This window comes from Papilio polytes, unplaced genomic scaffold, assembly GCF_000836215.1.
Source record: "Papilio polytes unplaced genomic scaffold, Ppol_1.0 DF822622.1, whole genome shotgun sequence".
NCBI lineage: Eukaryota > Metazoa > Arthropoda > Insecta > Lepidoptera > Papilionidae > Papilio > Papilio polytes.
Genome location: NW_013526582.1, coordinates 1,397,714 through 1,415,068, shown reverse-complemented (window position 1 = coordinate 1,415,068; position 17,355 = coordinate 1,397,714). Strand labels below are relative to the sequence as shown.

The 17,355-nt window shown below is 32.8% G+C and overlaps 4 protein-coding genes across 4 annotated transcripts in view; 2 read left to right on the top strand and 2 right to left on the bottom strand.

Moving 5' to 3' along the window:
* Positions 1-1,513, top strand: part of LOC106105856 (DNA-directed RNA polymerase I subunit RPA2) — a 16,604-nt gene extending 15,091 nt beyond the window's left edge. Inside the window, exons 18-20 of the mRNA XM_013286311.1 lie at positions 530-558; positions 660-906; positions 1,284-1,513. Coding sequence (XP_013141765.1) covers positions 530-558; positions 660-906; positions 1,284-1,493 — 486 coding nt within the window. The 3' untranslated portion in view covers positions 1,494-1,513. The remainder of the gene's footprint in view (positions 1-529; positions 559-659; positions 907-1,283) is intronic.
* Positions 1,514-2,130: 617 nt separating this feature from the next.
* Positions 2,131-8,299, bottom strand: LOC106105915 (nucleolar protein 56). Its single transcript, XM_013286372.1, has 8 exons — positions 8,193-8,299; positions 7,916-8,120; positions 7,565-7,732; positions 6,239-6,437; positions 5,262-5,525; positions 4,565-4,719; positions 3,947-4,117; positions 2,131-2,412 (listed from the first exon to the last, which is right to left on the bottom strand). The coding sequence occupies exons 1-8, from the start codon at positions 8,193-8,195 to the stop codon at positions 2,195-2,197; spliced, it is 1,383 nt and encodes a 460-aa protein (XP_013141826.1). The 5' UTR covers positions 8,196-8,299; the 3' UTR covers positions 2,131-2,194.
* A 230-nt stretch (positions 8,300-8,529) lies between these two features.
* Positions 8,530-11,701, top strand: LOC106105913. Its single transcript, XM_013286370.1, has 2 exons — positions 8,530-9,926; positions 10,295-11,701. The coding sequence occupies exons 1-2, from the start codon at positions 8,742-8,744 to the stop codon at positions 11,411-11,413; spliced, it is 2,304 nt and encodes a 767-aa protein (XP_013141824.1). The 5' UTR covers positions 8,530-8,741; the 3' UTR covers positions 11,414-11,701.
* Positions 11,702-12,931: 1,230 nt separating this feature from the next.
* On the bottom strand, positions 12,932-17,227 carry LOC106105914 (retinol dehydrogenase 11). The gene is made up of 3 exons (XM_013286371.1): positions 17,143-17,227; positions 14,097-14,390; positions 12,932-13,732 (listed from the first exon to the last, which is right to left on the bottom strand). Exons 2-3 carry the CDS (start codon positions 14,386-14,388, stop codon positions 13,005-13,007), a joined length of 1,020 nt encoding a protein of 339 aa, XP_013141825.1. The 5' UTR covers positions 14,389-14,390; positions 17,143-17,227; the 3' UTR covers positions 12,932-13,004.
* Positions 17,228-17,355: the final 128 nt, after the last annotated feature.

Here is a 17,355-nt window from a genome sequence, read left to right as displayed (position 1 = left end):
TTGTATACATGTATACATATTGTATAAATTGTATAGATTTGTCATATGACAGTTGTATACATATTGTATTTGTATAAATCTGTCATATAACAGTTGTATGAATATTGTATAGATCTGTCATAAGACAGTTGTATACATATTGTATAGATCTGTCATAAGACAGTTGTATACATATTGTATAGATCTGTCATAAGACAGTTGTATACATATTGTATAGATTTGTCATATGACAGTTGTATACATATTGTATTTGTATAAATCTGTCATATAACAGTTGTATACATATTGTATAGATCTGTCATAAGACAGTTGTATACATATTGTATAGATCTGTCATAAGACAGTTGTATACATATTGTATAGATCTGTCATAAGACAGTTGTACACTATCTAGCAGCTGCTTCGCTCTTGTGGAATTAGATAGTAATAAAAAATGTAGCTTATGTTACTAATAACGCAGCTTTTTAATGGTGAAAAATTTTAAATCAGCCCAGTAATATGTATAAAAAAATACAATGTCTTTTGACAGTTTTATCTCCATAGGGAATCCAAGACAAGGTCAATTTGTATACAAATGTCAAATGTAACTGTATACATTATATTATGTATAATAAAATAAAAATAAATAAATACATATATCCTATCTAACATTCTGTTAGTTTTATGCATTTTTATATGAGAATTTTTACTATAGACGATTTTTTTACTATTTTATATGAGTTTTTTTTTAATTTATTCCAGGTGCGTACAACGGGCGCAGTGGATACTTTAACCCGACAGCCAGTGAAAGGCAGAAGACGAGGTGGCGGTGTGAGACTGGGGGAGATGGAGAGAGACGCTCTCATCTCACACGGCGCGGCTTTCCTGCTGCAGGACAGACTCTTCGACTGCTCGGATAAGAGCGAGGTAAGAGAGAACAGGAGGAGAAAAGATACAGATTGTAAATGTCGTAGGATTAGGGGTTTTATCACCTGACTTGTAATCTAGGTTCTGCGTTCGAATCCCGTCTTTAATTTTTCGTTCGAATTTCACATGTATATAATTTACCCGACGTTATTACGGTGAAGGAAAACCTAGTCACCCTAATTTAGATGTATAGTGATCTGATGATGACGGGTAAAGAAACTTGAGTTACCAGTGAAAGAGAGAGGTGTAGTTAGTCTTAATGTGTGAAAGAAAAGGAAAGTATGAGATAGAGTGTGAAAGAGAAGAAAGTTTAGATCAATGAGGTAAATAAGGTGAGAGAAAGAGACAAACTTATATTAATTGACTCCTTTTTCCAGGCTGTAATATGTACGAAATGCGGCACGTTGCTTGGTCCCGTGTTGAGTAAGGGAGACAGCAATAACGACAGTTGTCGTCTCTGCGGCCAGGGCAAGTTCGCGTCAGTCTACATCCCGTATATCTTCAAGTTCTTTGTGACTCAGCTCGCGGCTGTCAATATTAATGTCAGAATCAATTGTAACGGCAGCTTTGCTATTAAAAGTTCTTAAATAAAATGATATAAATTAAATTGTGTTTGATTTACAAAAATAACTATCCCTAATTAAAAAATCAATTTCATATCCATGAATCTGACTATTAAAAAATCAGTTTTTTCTAAACTACATTGAAATAAAACTTTTTTTGACGTTGGCAGGGCTGTGTTAGTGAACTGTCATAATTATAACTAGCTATTGCTCGCGACTTGACCCGCGTGAAATTAAATAATAATAAATAATACAGCCTATGTTACTCACTGATCACTTTTATTGGTGAAATAGTTTTTTTAAATTGGCTCAATAATTTTAGTTATTTCAATGATACAAAAATACAAATCTTTCCTCTTTATATTACTATAGATTTAGTTTAACGCCCACTGCTTATTCTTATCACTATTTTCGATATGTTACGCATTCTCATAAATTTCAACGATTCGGAAAGTATAATGAAAATTAGGACAACATACTGGAATTTTGACAAAATTTGTCATAGTTACTACATCTCGTCTTATAAGGGCGCGTCACTTTCTCATACTTTCGTGGTCCCTAGCTGGAGTTATATCCGCTAATCGAATACTCTGTCTATATCTTTTTAATAATAGGTATAATATGCAAGATTAGGATATTATAAAAAATTAATAAAACACTATAATAGCTTATTTACTTATATTTATACCCTTACATAAAAAAAGAAAAAAAAATCAGAAAACATGTCAATCTTCATCCATTGGTTCCTCTTTCTTTGCCTTCTTCTTTTTCTTCTTCTTCTTAGCGCTTCCTTCTGCGCTGAGCTGTTCTTGCTGCATCGCTTCTTCCATAGCTTGCTTCATAACGTCTATATTCTTCATAGGAATATCTCCAGTTTCGTAGAATTTAAGACGATCTTCGACTTGTTGGCGAAGTTTTTCACCGTATATTGTTGTTTGAGTTTCTGTAATGAAAAATTAGATTTACATAAAAACTGATGTTATGGACGTTGCTAAGCGATGGATTTAGGGGATATAATAAGGATGGTTTAGTTTCATCATCACCAGCTCACTATACGTCTCCACCGAGGGGTTCGGAGCCTACCCAAGTAAGTGACTAGGCCATAGTCAACCACGCTGGCCCAGTCCGGGTTGGTTGACTTCACACATATCTTTGAATTTCTTCGCCGATATGTGCAGGCATCACGATGTTTTCCTTCACTGTTTATTGTTTCTTCAGGGTTAGTTTGATTTTGTTTTATTTTTTAAAGTAATGTTTTAATCAAATAGTAATAAGATTGATTGTACACCTTAGTATTTTGGATTAATATATATATTTTTTTAATTTTCGACTTAGGGAAGAGCAATTGTCTTCTGTTATTCGACTCTCATGTAAATTGTATCGGTTTCTTATTTAAAAATTCAAATTTTATATAAATTCTTAAACAAATCGATTTACAAGATAAAGCATATTGCATCAAGAAATAAATTAATTTTTGATAAAGTAAATGTTGCCATAATTCGATACATAATTACTATAATAATGTATTTTGAACATTTAGCGTTTGTTTTAGCACATTTTTATTACCACAAAAGACAGCTTTTGCGATAGATCAAGATGTGCAAGGAAATTAATATATCTTATTGAAAATGGTTTTCATATATATTTTACAAATCTGCCCCTACTTTAAAAATTGATTTTTAACCACGTTTGATATTTAAGAGGCTTTTTCAAGAGAAGAAACATCATTGCATAATATATACGTTCTTATCTATACTAATATTATAAAGAGGAAAGATTTGTGTTTTTGTATTTATTGAAATAACTCAAAAACTACTGGGACGATTTTAAAAATTCTTTCACCATTAGAAAGTTAATTTATCTGTGAATAACAGACTACAGATTTTGTAATTTCAGGGGCGAAGAATTTTTTTAAGGCGTGGTATCCACAAATTACCAGAAAGGTGGTCAAAATGTGTAGAAAACAATGACCAATAATTTAAATGAAATATTTTTTACTTTCCCATTAATAATTAGTGTTTTATTTTCCCAAAAAACGGTCATTTTATATCGGTATATATAGCACCGTTCAGAGAAAGTACCAGTGAAAAAGATTTAGTTTACTGTCTTGTCTATAGCGACTTCATCCAACCGAAATAAAAAATAATTATAAAATTTAGTCTATGTTACTCAACAATCATACAACTCAACATAGCATTTTAATGATGAAATATGTTTTAAAATTGCCCCCAGTAGTTTTTGAGTTATTTATCTCTTTATTACATTAGTATTGACTAGCTTTTGTTCATAACTACATTAGAGTTAAATTAAAAAAAACATAGCCTATGTTACTCACTGATAAGATAGCTAAACAGGGAAATAATTTTTTAAATTGGCCCAGTAGTTTTTGAGTTTTTTACACATAAAAAGATACCAAAACGAAGTTTCTTTTTAAAATTTTCAAACATAGATTATTATTAGATGTGTGCAATATTTACCGGAGAAGCAGTCAATCCTGGAGGCGATGGAGCACTTGTTGGCGAGGTACCTGCTGATGCGGCCCTTGTTCTTGAGCCCCGCGCGCCCGATGTACGTGGAGTGGTACAACAGACCGTACTTAGGCGTGTTCGAGCGAGTCTTTAACGCACGGAACAATGCTTTCTCCGCACCTTGAAGTAACAAATACCATTTCATTACAATCTAGCTTTCACCCGCGGATCCGTCCGCGTCGAGTTAATAAAAACAAAAGTAAGTATCCTATGTGTTCTTCCAGACTATGCTCTACATCTATACCGAATTTCATCGAAGTCCGTTCAGCCGTTTAGACTACTAACTATAACAAACATCCATCCATCTAAACTTTCGCATTTATAATATTAGTAAGACAAAGTTTGGATGGAAGTTTGTTAGTGTTTGTAATCTAAACTGATGAACAGATGCGGCTGAATGATGAAATTCAAAGAAATGTGTGAAGTCAGGTTTAGGAGGAATTGTGGTCAAGCGCTGGTTTATTTATAATAAAAAAAGTCACTAAGGTCTAGTCACCCTCCCTTAGGCTCTGAGCCCCTCAGTGGAGACAGTGAGCTGGTGATGATGATATATCAAAGCTCCCTTACCCAGTATCTGTAGTGTGGACGCAGGGTACTTGGCGAGGCTGGTGAGAGACCCTGCCTTGGAGATGAGCCTCGCTCCCACCTGGTCTCCGATCAGGGTGGTCAGGTTCGGAGCCACAGAGTTCATCTTAGTGTGCAGATACTCCGCTATCTGTTTCCTGTTGTTAATATATTTATCATATCAATATTGTATATGAATATATTTTTATTTAGACTAGTTTTCGCCTACAAATCCATTAGCATGGAATAAAAAAATAGTTCATCCAGACTATCCTCTACATCTATGACAAATTTCATCGAGATCCATCCAGCCGTTTTGGCTACAAATTGTACGAAACATCCATCCTTCTAAATTTTTGCATTTAAATTATTAGTAAGAGCGTCGGTGGCTCAGTGGTTTGAACACTTGACTTATAATCTACAGATCTTGGGTTCGAATCCCGCTGTACCAATGTGATTTTCGATTTTTCGAATATTCATATGTACATAATATACCCGAAGTTCTTACGGTGAAGGAAAACATCGTGATGCAACCTGCACATATCGGCGAAGAAATTCAAAGATATGTGTGAAGTCGACCAACCCGCAGGCCAGCGTGGTTGACAATGGCCTAATCACCCTAATTTAGGGTAGGCTCCGAGCCCCTCGGTAGGGACGTATAGTGGAGCTGGTGATGTAATTATCAGTAGGATTTATTTACCTGTAGTTACTAAGCGCGACAACTCGACCAGCAAACATTTGTATATTAATCAAATCAACGGGAGATATATCCATGCCCATTGACATTTTAGATGCATCAATAATTGCTTGAGCCTTCTCCGAGTCTCCCAGGATCTCGGTCAGCGGCTCCACAGACTCTTCGGAGAGAGACTTCCTGTCTTTAACATATTCTGCACATTTTGTGTACAAATGATTCTCAGGTACAATACTGACAAGCTCCGGGAAATGATATGAGTACCATTCTCTGAAAGAAAAAAAACTAATTGAATCTAAGTCTAATTTTAGTATTCATCCCCTTTTCGTAGTTTTTAGTACCAGAGGGAGTGGATTTTTTGGGGAATGGGCGTAGATATGAGAAATTGCTGCTTTTGTTGGCAAATTGGCAAATGAGGATGTCAATAGATAGCGGTGGCTTCGCTATTTTGATGAATTTCAGGTGGCCACTTACCCATTTGTCACCTTATAATAGTAAAAAAAACTTCAATTTAATAGAAATAAAAGTTTGTATGTAAATGTTTTTGCAATCCATTCAGCATTTTTGCTTTATTACAATACATACAAAAACCTTTCCTTTTTACAATATCAATCTATACTATTAAAATAAAACGTAAACACACAGGTATTTTGCCTAAGATGTCAGCAATTACAGCATTTTTTTGAATAATTCCTTTCTTAATAAAAAGCCCTACACTTACATCACACTTTAGGCTATATATTTTTACGCCATTAAACTTAGGGGGTAAATATTTTTGATAAAAACCTCAATGTGGGAAAAAGACCATAAGTTGCTGCCAACATCAAGGAAGCAAGATTGCCATGGTGAGGTAATTTGTATTTTGACATTTGCAATTGAGATTTTGATAAATATAAACTATAAAACAAAGTTTCTGTTATTTAATGTGATTGTAACGGCACTGGAACAGTTAGTATAGTAATATAGACACAAATTAAACCTACCTGATTCTCATAGAGAATGTATTAATATCTTTATCAAGTTGATCCAACAGTGCAATAGACTGGATGATCATATTATCAACTCTGTGCACATTGAACTTGACTCTGGCACGGGAATATGAGTGTCCGAGACCAAGCTGGGCTACACTGCAAGCTTTTAATGTTAACCCTTTGATCAGAGCATGGAAGTGATGACGAATACCTGAAAATATAGAATAAAATGTATGGTAAGAAATTAAAAAATGATTATTCTGATATGGTGAAGTCAAGTAATGTAACTGGTATTTATCTCTGAAGAAATATAAAATATGTTGTAAACCTGCGTTGAGGCAGTGAATATCCTTAGTCCTTAAATAGGGAATATGCTTGTATTTTTTTCTTTTTTTTGAACGATTCTACTTGTTATAAAATAACCACAAAAAAAAAATTGACGCGAAAATATTCAACCATTGAGCTAAAAATTTTATTTTTTTTTATTTTTTTTTTTTATTTTCGAGCGACTAAAACGCGACCGGAGTTGTCAAGAGACGATTGACGTCAATCGTCTATTCCATTCATAACATACGCTCACTTCGACGTAAAACACAACAAAGTTTCTCAAGGTCAAAAAGTCAAAAATCGATTCATTTTTATTATTCCTGGTACAAATAGGTGGTAATTAATAATTCTATTCATTAATCTTTTATTTTAAAGTTGGTTTTGATATCGTGTTTGCAGTAAAATACTTCAAGAGTGTATTTCTATATAAACTAACGTAAATGAACTGTGTATTGTCAACACATCGACGCCGTATTAGATAAGCCACTTGCTTCGACCAATAGTGTGCATTTTAGAACTTAGCGAGAGAATTTGAAAAAAGACACTTTTTAATGATTAAATTTTGCCACTAAATTGCATTATATTTTAAAAAATCTTTGCAGGAATGTTTTTATAGTAATAAAGTTTACTTAAAAAAAGTTTGGTACAATTTGGCGTCATATGCATATTGCCTATTATGGTAGCTTTCAAGCCCCTCAGTGAGGATATATTGAGAGCTTATCAGCTACTGACAAATATTAAAAATAATTATAAACTAAATGATATATTACTCTAAAGTTTAAAAGTTTTCAAATTACTATCTATGCTATAACCCTTCCAGGAATAGAGAAATATTGACATTATGTTTAGAAAAATTTAAACCATATAAGTAAGTCAGTAGAAAAAGCTAGTTTTTGTAAATATGTCTGTGCTGTATTAAAAAAATAGTAGTAGTGACTTACAAAAACACAAACAAACAATATTTCAAACTTTACTCAATGTTTTCTGGTTCAAAGTTCAATAAAAAATTACCTCTGATGAGTTCGGGCACAGCACCAGTGTGTGAGCATGGTATCTCCAGTGCTTCGCTGATGGCTGCCCCCAGCTTGGGGTCTGCTACACCTAGGGTACATTTAGCTCTCTTCTTGCGCTTGGGTAGCGCACCCTCCAGGAACAAGTTTAGATCTTCTGGGACTACACCTGTAGTAATGTTATTTTTTATTAAAAGGTATCTTAGAATTAGTTTTTTAAATGTATTTCAAATTGCTATCTTAAAGTATCGAAGGAAGACTTGTCAAAAATTCAGGATTTACCTAATTATTAAGAAAATTAACTTTCAATGTAATTTTCATTATCATTTTAACATGAGGTACGTTTACTAACCTTCAGATATAGAATTTATGTTTTCCAACGCAACTATAGCTGATTTGAATGGTTGAAATGCGATTAATGTAACAACCGAGTTGAATCTTTGTAAATCAGTCACTGATTCTTCAACCTGTGGCAGGAATGCTGCCAATTCTTCAAACTCTGCCACTCGAAACAGCGCGAACCCCGCGCTATGCTCATACAACACGTATAGTTTACTCTGTAATTACAATTTGGGTTTAAATCGAAAAATTAAACATAATCAACAGTTAATAACAATTGAATTATTTACCATTTTAACTCCGATTTGTAAATAACATTTAAATTATCAAGGGGAACAAAACACGTGTGTTTTGTTTCGACCCCCTCAAAAATTTTGAGGTTATGTCAACTTGTCAAAGCATCGTGCTCTTTGGTACCGCTTCCCCACGCCGGTGACCAGAGAGCATCAAGAGAGTATCCCAAATGCATTTTAATCTTAAAAGAGTAATTCACATTATTTTAATCGATTAAAATGAATGTAAAACCGAAATTCTAATACAAGGTTCTCTTATGCACTTCTTAACATTAATAATTTTTTTAACTTTTAACTTATAAATCCTGATTTACCTTTCTTCATGATTGCATTGCCTTTGCCTTTTGACCGTCACGGAGCATTAAAAAAAAAGTGATCAACGGAATTTCTTGACAAATTGTTTTGAATCTCGTAAAAGTTTAAATGAGTGGAAAAATGTGGATGATGAGTAATTAATGTGTTTAATACGTGTTATCCACAAAAGTTATAGTAATTAATTTATGGACTTCGTGAATTCAGTGTGTCATATGGGGATAGTGATAGAGAATGGCGTTACTCTTAAAGCAGCGAGATTTGGTCGTAACGCTAAAAAAGGAGACTGTGTTAAATATTGAACTTCTTAGCAAGCTTCATCCAACACCTCACGAGTTATCTCGACTTATTAATAAAGAGAACTGGCTTGAGAAGCCAACACAAAACCTATTTAATCATTTGTCGTTTTATTTGGTCAATATTATCGATCATGGAGCCTCATTTACATGGCCATTATACGATACAAATAGCGAAAGGATGTATAGAAGTGAAATTTCAAATTTTATCAACAATTACAGTAATAAGGGGCTATTAACTCCCGTAATGTCGTCATATTTGGTCAATCCTGCCTGTTACAAGGTAACAATGCTTATATTCCAACTCTCCCAATTGGCTGTACAAAGTGTGCTGACGCCTAAAATGAGCGACCGCCAAAAAACAACATACAATAAAGTGACAGACAAATATAAGAATAAAGATGAAGATTTTAACACACACATAGATAGTGAAACCCAAGTAATGTTTGGAGAATTAAATTATTGTTTCAATAAGCGAAAAACGTACGAAAAAATTGCTGAATTATTCCGAAAAGGTATATCAAGTATGGAAGCAACTCTTAAATCAACGAATTCACAGAATTTTCTTGATAATTTAGTCGAAACATACATAAATAAATATCAACCAAATGAACATGTCAAAGAAAAATTATTAGAGATGAAGGATATAAACAAACCTAGCAATTTATTTGATGTAAGGCTTACAGAAGTAGATAATAAAATAACAGAACTAGAATCTAATTGGGAATCTTTAATAACACCATTATTATCTTCAGGAAGAGCCGCGGTAAATAATAGTAAAGAATTAATAGGCAGAAGAACTGGTGAAGTTGATAGAAATCTATTTATCGTCGAATATAACTCACAAACAGACTCAATATCAACATTACAACTCCAACAATATGTAAATACTGAACAAAAGTATATTTTAAAAAACATAGAGAAAGATGGTAAATTGAATTATCCCAATTTGATACGTAGTTTCCTCATAGCTATATGTTATATATTAAAAAATAATAATATTGGCAATGAAATAGATAAATTTAATGATTATTTAGATAATGGGGTTAAGAGTTATTCCGAAATCAAGACTGCAATGGAAATGTTAAATGAGAGAGTTTTAAATGCTGAATCTAAACTTCCGGTAAGGATATTTCTTTATTATCCAACTAGATGTCACTATATCATCATAATAATGATTTTTTTACATAAAATTTAAATGCATTTGTATTTTCTCATCAGAAGTATTGAGATCTCAAAGGTTAAATAACTTTACTTGTTATCTGCAGATTCTGATTTCAAATCTAACCATTTTCCATGTGTTTTTCGATTTTAATATGTACATTTACCTGATGTTGGTAGGTTCTACCGACACACATCTACATAGAAATTTGTATATGTGTAAAATCAACATGAACTAGGCCAGCATGGTTGACTGGTTAAGTCACCCTTAGATTTAGGTCCCAAGCCCCTTAGGATCTATCGTCTAATTTTATACAATTTTAATTCCAGGTAGTCCGAACAATCATGAGTCAAACGCAATCAAAGAAAGCTGTAGAAATGCCACCATTACCCGATTTATCAATACTGAAAACACACAGAGACAAGCAATTCTTATTTGAAAACTTCACACCGATGCGTATGTCAAAACATGAGTTTAATCTACAAAGAAAAGCAAATTTATACTTCAACGGACCACAGACAAAATCATTAACAACATTATTCTCGGTATCTCGAGATGATTTTCTTAAATCACGCATATCAAGTAAATTATATGATATTTCCAATGCTACACAAAATTACCATAATTTCTCTTTAATATCTCATGGTAATAAAGTAAATGAAACGATAGCAGAATGTTCCTCCGGTTTTACTACACAACAAATAACAAGATTACTGTCAACTAAGAAAACAAGTAGCTCTAAAAAGTTTAAATATAGAACGGAAAGGCCAGAGATAATAAAAAAAGGTTGTCTATTCAATGAATCATCTACCAGTGAAAGTGGAGGACTATTCCGAAGTCATTCGTCACCGAATCTTTTCGAAAATGTAGAGAGGAAGCCATTAAGTAAATTAAGACCGAGGAAATTATCTATAATGCAAGAAGATAGTCCGAATTCCCTTTTAGAAGTGTCAGGAATCGCTATTTTAGATAAAAATAGTAATTGCAATACACCACAGAGTCCTAAACATGAGAATAAATCAAATCCCCAAGTAATAATTACACCGTTTTCCAAAAAGAGTCCTATTTTAAAATCAGTCAACTTTAATATGGATGAAATAGACTATGATAGCCAAAGTCCATATGTCCAAACAAATTTAACACCAAAAACGAACGGACAGCTTATAGTTAAAACAAATTCGTTGGAGAAAATTATAAATCGTTATAAGAAAGTACGTGCGGTTGCCATGGAAACGGAACAAAATGTTTGTAGAACGATTGTCGAAGAGAACAGTAAGCAAGTTTCGACTATTTTGCCAGATATAGTGACTGCAACTCCTGATATGCCGTTCAATGAAGATTGGTTTTTAAATATGGATGATGAACAACTAAGAAGGACTAGACAGAGTCTTGGTACAGTTTTAGGTGTAGATCATACCTTTTTGGACTCATGTGATGTAATTGACTGATAAAATGGACTGGTTAAAGTGAATAAGAGAATCTTTATTTAATTACCCACTAACTGAAAAGGCTATGCAATGGTGTGTAAAGCCAAAATGTCTGGTCTTTGAGTCTAAAGTGCAAGCAAAGTTTTATGAATTATTTCAAGTAATGGCCTGTCCCACCACTGTCTGATAGAGGCTGAGATAGCTTAAAATGATATTACTGTCTGATAAACTAACAAAATCCAATATTTCCATCGTATATTTTACATGATGGATTGTTATCTGATAATTTACAAGAATTTGGTAGGACTGGCTCTAAAATTATTAAACAAAAAAACTAAAAAGCAGTTGCCAGTTTCTCCTAAATTAGAATAAAAACGATAACTGGTATTAGACTGGAAGTAAGTCATAAACAAGATATTGAATTAAAAAAGTTCCATTAAAGTGAAAATAATGTTTACTTTTTTATTCATAAACCTTTTCTGGCGTTCTTAGAAGATGCTATCAAAGATTCATTAAAAGTCCAATGGTTTAGAAATGCATAGATCACAAACATTTTTATTTAGGTAGTTAATTTTTTTTCAAGTGTATCATGTAACTCATTATCTGTATTTATTAATTCGAGGCTAAATAAAAGTTTTGGCCCAGTGTAATTAAAAGTATTTTGTACAAAATTCTAAACACTAAAAGAATAGAATAGTGCAGGGCTTGCAAACCTTTAACGATTAACGCGCGATTTTTCCTAAAGAAATGTTAAATTGTTATAGGCGTACTATCAAAAATGTTTGACCTTTTGTATATAGGGGACATTCTGTAACTTATGGATTTGTATTACCTCTTTCATAATGCATAATTAACTTTGTGAACACTTCCGTATCTAAAATATTCCTGTGCCACTGGTTTACTATCCCTGGAAAAGGATCAAAATGAATCTAATATATTTTGTTTTTTATAGCGGGCACACATCTTTGACTAAACTGTCGCACGACTGTGATTGATTGTTCGCAACCAGTTCAACTGTTTGCATAACTAAAAATCGAATAGTACGCGCACCTATATATGAGCTCAACGCGACTAAACAGTCGTGCGATATTTTAGTCCAAGGTGTGCGCACGTTCTTACTATCGCTTTCTACTCTACTGACATATTTCATTCATAATTCACTAATGTTTAACTAAATAATTGTTTGTGTTCAAATTAAAATAAATTATTAATTATAGTATAATTATGTCATGAACTTTCTTTATTTCTCTATACATATTCATTTAAAATGTTAGTTTGTAATATTAGTTAGTAAATGTATTAATAAAAATGAGTTTTATTTCAAATATATTCATAATAAAAACAACAAACAAGTTTAAAAACGCATTATCGTGGAATTTCACTATACAAAAATGTGAGATAGATTTTGCTGGCGATTTTGTCAGCTATAATTAAAAAAAATACAGGCTGTGTTATTCAGGGAAAAAGTAGCTTTCTGACTTTTTTTTATATTGACCCAGTAATTTTTAAGTCAATCCAATAAGTATTAAAACTTCTTTATAATAGTACAGATTATATATGTTTTATAAATAACTCGGTTACACAGATAACAAATAAACAAAAGAGATTCAAATTAAATCCTAGGATCGTTTTCATCCAATTTGACAATCTTCTCTGATACCTCCCAGAGTTTTTTCGCCCTCTTCATATCACTGGCAGCACTTGATACAGAACTCTCTTGACAATCGGAGAAATATTTTCCCGTTGTATTCACCAGATCTTCGTCTACTGCCAACATAACAGTAGTCTGACATCCTTCAGTTGGCGTTTTAAAGAACCCTTTGATCACTAAATTCCAGAACCAAGATAAAGGTCTTGGTATTGAATTCCAAATTCCAGTATCGATTAAACCTGGGTGTAAGCAATTAACTGTCACTCCTGTACCTTCTAATCTACGAGATAACTCCTTTGTGAATAATATGTTCGCCTCTTTAGATACGTAATATTGGTAGCCAGAGAAATCGTTTATCGGATTTGGGTTTTTAACATTAAAATAACCTATGCGGTATAAAGAAGACGCGACAACAACGATACGGGAAGGTGAAGATTTTTTTAATAGTTTTATTAATAAATGAGTGAGCAAAAAAGGTCCGTAATGATTAGTTGCCAGTGTTAATTCAATATCATCAGCTGATTTTCTTTTCTTTAATAAGTCTGCGTAACCAGCGTTATGGATAAGTACATCTAAACGAGGTTCAGTTTTGTTTATATCTTCAGCGAATGCGCGGATCGAAGCGAACGAACTGAGATCTAATTTCTTAACTATAACATTTTTATTTTTCGTAATATCGATGATCTCATCTGAAAAAAGAGACAAAATTGTTACTTGTGAAAAAAGAAAATAAGAACTTTGGTTTACAACACGTAATATTAGATGGATATATGTATTTAACTCAAGAACAGTGATCGATTCTAAATGTAATTTGGTACAGATAGATTTAGACTATAAATTACTAGCTTTCGCTCGCTACTCTTTGCACGTAGATTTAAAATAAAACGAAAGCAAATACTCTATGTGTTCTTCCAGACTATCCTCTACGTCTATGCTAAACTTCATCGAAATCCGTTTAGCAGTTTAGGCTACAAACTCTTACAAACATCGATCCATCTAAATCGCATATAATATATATTAGTAAGATATAAGCGACAGCTAATTAAGGCTTACCTTTGACTTTCTCCGCCATATCAACATTCCTACAAGCCATGATAACCTTTGCACCTCTCATAGCCAGGTCTTTAGCAGTCTCTTTGCCGATACCAGTATTACAACCAGTTATTATCACCGTCTTCCCATCCATCTTGGTCTTTCGTTTATACATCCCGCAAGTATACCGTGCGTAGAACTTGATTCCCAGTAGAATGAGCAATAGACCGATGCCGCTGAGTAGACCGGTGGCTATCATCGCGGGGAAAACCCAAAAGAGGTAGTCCGCTTTCCAATATTCAGCGATAACCATGGCTGAAAGAGAAAAAAAAATGTGATAATCGAGTAATGTCAAATCAGTCCTGCTTGGAATAAAATCGAGAGAGTCTTAGTAACATTAATTATTGTTATACATTACTAGCTTTCGCGCGCGAAATTAAAAAAAAAAACAACTGCAAGTAGCCTATGTGTTCTTCCAGACTATCGTATGCATCTATGCCAAATTTCATCTAAAACTGTTTAGCCGTTTAGGCAAGGCTACAAATCTAACATCCATCCATCCATCTAAATTTTCGCATTTACAGTATGAAATATGATATATTTAGTAACATTAATTATTATTATATAATCTGTGATGTAGATCTGAAAATAGGCCTTTTTGAAACCGACTATTTAAATATTTATTGCGATTTGGGCTAAAACAAAACAAATACAGTCTTAAGAAGGTCAATTAATAATACGATTGTGCTACATACAGATTACGAAAGATGTATTGTTTGTCTTTTACTAACCTACAAAAAAGAGAAATATATTACGTATATCTACATATTATTGTTGTGACATTTTGTAAAACTATTTAGGTGTATTATTTTGTGCTATTGTGGCAGTGTAAACCGGATTAATAATGGATTGTTTTGTACAAAAGTTTTTTTTTCAGTTTAAATGTCAAATATTTATTGTATGTTAACTAGCGGACCGTATAAGTTTCTCACGAGAGGCAAATGAATATAAATAGTAGCAAAGGAACTTTTCATGTTCATTAAAATTAAATATGTCGGCTTGAGCTAGCACGATATCAGAATTACTACTACTCGAGATCACATGTGGGCGGCCATGGGTAAAGTCGGATTCCAGGAACACATTCACAATGCTCCTCAGTCGGGATATCATCGATCTACCAAGCTCATATCCTTCAAACAATGTTCTCGCAACCATCCCTATTTTCAGAATGATCTAATTATGACTTGAATTCAAATTGATTTCTTCTTCTGATTGCGACAAATACATTTTGAGGTTAGAACTTAACAGAGAAACAGAGGTCACGAAATACATCTTTGTTTAAAAGATTTATAGATTAAGAAGTAATTTCTGCTTTATTATATTGTTTATTTTCCTCACCTCTAATTCATGTATAAATGTTTCCTATAATTATTTTATAATCTCAACAAAAAGAATCCATCATCAGAGTTTTCGAACTAATATTAGTATCTAACTATAAATACCAACATAAAAACAAAACAAAAGCTGTTATTTAGAAACAATTGCCTATCTATTTATTTATATAATGCACTTGTATGTCGTTGTAATTTTCTTATTATGCATGCTACAAGTGGGTTAATTATAAGTAAATAAATTTTATCTTGCACTTCCTTGTTACAGGTAACCATGACGAGAAGATATCGGCTATACTAACAATAGGCACAGTATTATATCAGATTTTAATTCGAAACACGTACCTATGCTAACATTCTACCGTAAACTGTAGGGTTGCCACCATCAAATTTGTCCAGAATTCTTAGGGTTTTAAATTACCGAGTTAAACTACATCATCAACTTGCACTTGTACTTATAGGGGTCGCCACGTATCTGCTCTTCCATACATTTCTATCAGTCGTCATCAATCCACTCCTTTATTACGCATATCCTCTTTCATACAATCCATACAAACTTCCTTCAGTCTTCTATCTTTGTAGCCATCCACATTCATTCTTATACTTTCTTGTTTATGTCAAATCGAGTCAAACTTGTTGAAACAAAAAGTTGATTGTCTTTTTGGTGTTATTTCTTTTTAGTTTTCATACTTCTAGAAATTAGCAGCCCTATTCTAGTGTTGTCAGCGTTTTTAAATTAAATCGTATGTTAACAATATATGCGATGCCTCATTGTTTTTATTTAAACTTTTAAAACTTCGAATATGCTAATCCTAAAACAGTTAATGACCTGTTTGTCTAGACTTCTTTAAGTAATCTATTTCGCATTTTAACTTTTTTATAGACAGTTTTCGACAATGACATATTTCTTAGAAGATAAACAGAGAGAGATATCTAAAGATCTATTAATATTTACTTTAATGTAAGAGAAACTTTTGACTAATATTTTATTACGTACTTACTTACGCGAGTCCGTTTTCTTTGACTTAAAAAAAAAACAAAGTTGCCTACGTGTTCTTCCAGACTATCCTCTACATCTATGCCAAATTTAATCAAGATCTGTTTACCCGTTTAGGCTACAAACTCTAACAAACATCCATCCATCTAAACTTTCGCATTTATAATATTAGTAAGATTAACGTTTTTTTTACATTTGGGTAAAATATTTACACTCGTAAGTTTATTATAATTTATTGTACAAATGTATCTTTCGTCTATTTAAAGTTTCTATTTTTAAACTAGCTTTCGCCCGCGACTTCGTCCGCGTGGAAAGAAATGAAAGTCTATGTGTTCTTCCAGACTATCCTCTATAGCAAATTTCAGGGAGATCCGTTCAGCAGTTTAGGCTAAACTCTAACATCCATACATCTAAACTTTCGCATTTATATTATAAGATGTTATTTCTATAAAACTGATCTTTTAAGTCGAATATATTTTAACTTTATACGAATATTATTTAATAAAAACTTTTAATAACAAATAAAAAGGGATTTCAATTAATAAAAACATATTAAAAACGATACTATAGGTACATATGATTACAAAAAAATAAATAACATCACTTGGCAAAGTAAAGTATAAGAATTTACGACAATTAAGTATGGAGAGGTAAATAGCACACTGTCTTTTGGCCTTACCTTATTTGTACGGCGAATATCCGTGTGTCGAAATTTCACTTTTGAAACCTGATGTTTGAGCGCGTGTGTACCGCGTCGTGTTTACAATAAGACTGACGAATTGACGACCCAACATACATTGTAGGGACCTGACTCATTTAGTACGTAATATTACTGAGAATATAATGTTTTTGCACATATGAAAACACTAGCTGTTTCCGTGCGGCTTCATAT